We start from the raw sequence: 5,276 nt of genomic DNA on the forward strand, positions 1-5,276 counted from the left end.
GAAGATTTGTAAAGATTCTGTCACATTATCTTCTTTTTCATGATCAATTTCTCTCTTGTTTACACAAACTCGGAAGCTCTTCTATCATTTCTCTTCTCTTCTGCTCCCATCTCTTTTATTCTCTTTTCTCCTAAATAATCTCTAGAGCACAGTGTTAGAGTTACAACATTAATCATGCAAAAACAAAAAGTAATGAAATCAAAAAATAAGTGAAATTAAAATATCACTTAAAAAGTGGTTTCGATTATTAATAAAGGTTATTAATTTCTTGACGAAATATAAAACATATTGAATCCCACAAATGTGCATCAAATGGTTGTTGAACAATTTTACGATCAAAATGTCAGAGATCTCAATTTTTTCTTCCAATTTTTTTTCTCAAAGCTGATATGACACATGGGTAGTTAACAATTTTTTTTAATTATATCCTTATTATTAATTTTACCCTTATTATAATAAATGTCAGATACTCCTTATCCAAAAATTTAATCATGTACCGTCAAAATAATTTCAACTGTTAATCTGATATAATTAAAAATTGACGATTAATATTTTATTTTTTTAGAATAGATACATATTCTTAATACAATTATAAATAAAAAAATAATTATATTATTTTACGTATATTCTAACACTCTCAATTTTCTAGTACGATCCTAAATAAAATATTATATAAGATTTAATATAAAAGATGACACTGTTTAATTACTATCTAAATATCAAAATATGATATAATAATATAATAATATATAAAATATGATTAAATATTCTACTATGTATAGCTGTAATTCAATTTCACATCCGTTATTTCTCAATATTGATATTTATTGCAACAAGATTATAAAAAAATTATCAAAAAATCAAAATAATATTGCAAGATCATGGTAAGTAACAATATATATACATTAAAAATATTAAAAATAAACTTGTGCATTGCATGGTTTATAGACTAGTATACAAAAGGGGTATCCAAATTTTTGATAGGTATGCTTATTGTACTAACAATTTAATATGTATCAATAGATCTTTAAACAAATTGATCGTAGCAGTTAGATTTAAAATAAACTAATACTCTATAACTAAGATAAGTTGGTATTCTAAATTAATTAGAATATCGTTCTAAATTAATTAGAATATCGTACCCTTTCAATGATTTAACAGAAAAATTAGGTATTCCAAACCGAATAAAATAATAATAAAAATTTTGTAATTATTTTTTTCTTAAAATTTCAGATAATACTTTTTGGACAAAATTTATAAAACATCACTGAATTAAACATTAATTCGAGAGTTTCATGTGGGCTGTAAAATTGTCAAAATCATATTTATAGAAGTGAATACAGAGCCGAAATTTCATCAAAAGCTAAAAAATTATATAACTAATCCACTGTAAAACATTAGTAAAATCAAAACAAAAATCGACCAACTAAAATAAAATAATATATAATATTTATCTCACTTAAACAAAAGTATTAATTTATTCGGCTTTTCAAAAAATTAAAAATCAAACTAAATATTATTAGTTGGTTTGATTAGTATAATTGGTCTTCGGATAAAATTTTTAAAATAAAACTAAATGTAATTCATATATTATTGAACCAGAATAAAACTTATTATTTAAATTAATAATAATTATATTTTGTAAACAAATATAGAAATAACAATAATTTTATATATTTTAATAATAATAAATATATCAAATTATACCTTTATTATATAATTATATTATCGTCTATATTATTATATTAAAGATGAAATAATAGAAATTTTATTAGTAGTCGGTCTCATCACTCAATCCAGAATCTTAAAAATTATTATATAAAGGAGTCTAAAGTTCGAATCCCAGAATTATAATTTACAATGTATATGGGAGGAGTGTAATATTTGAATTTCGCTAGTAACATATTAAAATTATAATTTATAATATATAATGACTAAACATTAATAATAACCAATAAATTTTTTCAACAAAAATGCAGTATCAAATTCAATTAAAATCAAATTAAATTTAAACTAAAGTAAAAAAAAATATATATAAATAATCGTGCACGTGTTTTTTTTAAACTAGAAATAATATAAATCTAGTAAAAATAGAAAAAAAGTTAGTGGTTTTTAATAAAATTTAAGATATAGATGTTTATATTTTATAAAGTGTACCCACTAAAAAAATTTAAGTACCCATGTAATGTTTGTAAATCTTACACAATTTGAGTTATATTTAATTTTATTTATAGTTATATGATCATAAATTGGAAATTAAATGATTTAAAATACTAATTTTAGCACTTAAATATCAAAAAAGAATTCGAAAATCTAGTAAAAAAAAAAATTGGACCATTAACCTGTAATATAGTCACTCACGTACATGGTGCCTGGGCTCTGGATCCGCCTGAACGTGTCCTTATTTTGTTTTCTCAGAAAGTTGAGACGTTGAATATAAAATATCTCCCTAAAAACAAAGAATCAAAGAAACAATACGATGTTATTGAAAAGGGGGATGTTGTAATGTTCCCTGCGCATGGAGTTGCAGTTGAAGAGATGATGATTTTGAGTGAAAAAAATGTGCAAATAGTTGACACTACATGTCCGTGGGTTTGTTTCTAAGGTACCTTTGATTTCTACATATCTTACTTTTTGTTATACGTTGGGTGAAAATAGATCGGATTAACTCTTTTTTCAGTTTCTGGTAATTATCATACCTCCATAGTATGACATCCGGTCAGCAGAGTAAGTTATAGGCTCTGGGATCTACTATGGGGGTGATTGGTGCTAAATGTGCTGTTTACTTACAATGTTTTCAACCTATAAATCTTGCTATATTTGATTTGTAAGGTATGGACAACAGTTGAAAAGCACAAAAGCGGACAATACACGTTGATCATTCATGGAAATTATGATCACCAAGAGACAATAGGGACCAGATCTTTTGCTGAAAACTATGTAGTTGTTAGGAACATGGAAGAGGTGAGCCAATAAGCTCTTAAACATAAATAGTAATTATGATTTTTTCGTGATATATCATTCAACTTGTGGCTTGATCACAGTTTATATTTCAAATCCACAGGCAATGTATGTGTGTGATTACATTCTTGGCGGTCAACTTGATGAATCTAGCTCAACAAAAGAGGCATTTCTTGAGGTACGATTAATGTAGCAAAATAATTTTATGTAAATTAACCTTAGATTAATAAATATATGTTTCTGGTCACAGAAATTTAAAGATAAGGTTTCTGAGGGTTTTGATCCTGATAACCATCTGGTAAAAGTTGGAATTGCAAACCAAACAACAGTGTTGAAGGGAGTAACAGAGGAGATCAGTAGGTCATTGTTTCAATTTGAGTTTTATACTTTCTTCGACCATGGGTTAACATTGATCTGAAACAATTTTTTGAATCAGGAAAATTAGTTGAGCAAACCATGATGCAGAAACATGGGGTGGTGAACATCAACAACCACTTTATGAGTTTCAACACCATTTGCGACGCTACTCAAGTAAATCACTAGGAACTAGATAATAAGTTTTCTACCAATGTCGCCTTGAATAATTCTCAAATTTAATTTTTTGATGCTGCGTTCCAGGAAATATAAAATGTGTTTCTGGTATAATCATGCCTGTTCCTTGATGTAATGTTAAACTACAAAAATGTTAATACTTGCGATAAATATCTTAACAACCAAACTCTATCGAAGTTTGTCTTTTGAATTCAATAATGTCTTTTGCCTTCTTGAAGCATATTTATTGCTAGCTTGGAAGGCAATTTCATGTTGTTTGTTTATGCAAGGAACGACAAGATGCATTGGAAATATTGCTGGAGGAAAAGTTGGATGTAATGTTAGTGATCGGGGGCTGGAATTCTGATAATACTGGTCAGTTACAATTGATTTCTGAGAAAAGTAAGGCACCAGCCTACTGGGTGGACACTGAGGAGAGAATTGGTCCCGGAAACAGGATAACTTACAAGTTATCAGTAAGTTTTCAAATATTCTCCTCTTGACGAGGATCAGTTGATTTCCAGTTTTATTGTTCAAATCTTTCATACTGGAGTTTTACTGATTTCTAGTAACTTTTCAAAGCTTTTCTAGCACAAATCAAATCTTATTTTTGATATTTGTACAATAATGAGTTGGTTAAAATTTCCAAACTGGAGTTTTACACAAAAAATCCATGATTTTATTTTTTATTGTATTATGTAGCATGATGAATTGGTGGAGAAGGAAAGCTGGTTAGCTGATGGTCCCATAACTATAGGAGTGACTGCTGGTGCAAGTACCCCTGATAAGGTGATTTACTTATTTTCCTTTTCCTGGCGCGATTCATCATTTTTAATGATAGAGAAAACTTGAAGAACCAGGGTTTCATCCTTCTGAATATTACTACCAAAAGTGCATGAGCATAAATTTGAATATCTAAGCTAGAATTAATTCGATCTATTGTCATGGAAATGAACTTGATCAGGTTATAGAAGATGTCCTCTTCAAGGTATTTGCTATAAAGAACGGAAAGATATTGCAGCATGCCTAGTCTGCGCGCAAGTGCCAAACCAAATAACAGGACCCGGTACCTGGTTTGTATTTCAAGTAATTTATGGAAAGAAGAAGGATATTCAGCATCTTAGTCGGGTTTAATAAACTTGTGTTTATGAATAATGTACTGATGAATCATGATTAAAGTGTATGAACTATCACATATTTACATTACCTCTAAATGATTTGTGAATATGCATATGGAAGATTGCCTGTTCTTTTCCTGGCGTTTCTACAACATGCAAAGAGTGTTATAGAAGAAAGTACATAAGATACAAGAAACTAATTAAAGAGGATAAAATCTTTTCTGGAGAACCTTTTCCGGGAGAAATTTATCATTTAATTGTTACAGAATACAGAGCCTATTAAACATAACTATATAACCCAGTCGAATAACAGGAGTAACATCCTTAATAATGTTGGCCGAAGGAATTCAATGCAAATTGTTGCTCAGTTGCCTTCCACCTCGGTGTAGTTATTCTATATTAATCGGTAAATGGTAAATAATGTTGGAAGGCACTCAGGAGTGTTCTTCTCGGGGAATAGTGAAGTCTGAATCAATTATTTTCAACTGTCATACCAGGTTGATGAGCCAATAATATTATTATTAGACTATAGTTTTAGGAGATGATCTTTTTTGCTTAATTAGCCAACCCCTTCAAATGGGATTGTTGTCTTTTATTTATACTAAGTTCCAAATGGGCTCAAACCTTACAATGTGGGTCTTCTTGGGCTTTACATAATGTATTGTA

The 5,276-nt window shown here is 28.6% G+C and overlaps 1 protein-coding gene across 1 annotated transcript; it reads left to right on the forward strand.

Annotated features, from left to right (window-relative positions):
• The first annotated feature begins 2,373 nt into the window (after window positions 1-2,373).
• On the forward strand, window positions 2,374-4,756 carry LOC141721101 (4-hydroxy-3-methylbut-2-enyl diphosphate reductase, chloroplastic-like). The gene is made up of 8 exons (XM_074523851.1): window positions 2,374-2,605; window positions 2,833-2,964; window positions 3,065-3,139; window positions 3,212-3,317; window positions 3,398-3,492; window positions 3,783-3,968; window positions 4,195-4,281; window positions 4,457-4,756. Exons 2-8 carry the CDS (start codon window positions 2,956-2,958, stop codon window positions 4,520-4,522), a joined length of 624 nt encoding a protein of 207 aa, XP_074379952.1. The 5' UTR covers window positions 2,374-2,605; window positions 2,833-2,955; the 3' UTR covers window positions 4,523-4,756.
• The last annotated feature ends 520 nt before the right edge of the window (window positions 4,757-5,276 follow it).

Source organism: Apium graveolens, chromosome 1, assembly GCF_009905375.1.
Source record: "Apium graveolens cultivar Ventura chromosome 1, ASM990537v1, whole genome shotgun sequence".
NCBI classification, from domain to species: domain Eukaryota; kingdom Viridiplantae; phylum Streptophyta; class Magnoliopsida; order Apiales; family Apiaceae; genus Apium; species Apium graveolens.

Bases quoted from the DNA above. Each gene is read 5' to 3' on its own strand.
- LOC141721101 (XM_074523851.1), top strand. The intron at 3,140-3,211 runs GTACGATTAATG...TTCTGGTCACAG, and splicing joins CAAAAGAGGCATTTCTTGAG to AAATTTAAAGATAAGGTTTC. The intron at 4,282-4,456 runs GTGATTTACTTA...GAACTTGATCAG, and splicing joins GTGCAAGTACCCCTGATAAG to GTTATAGAAGATGTCCTCTT.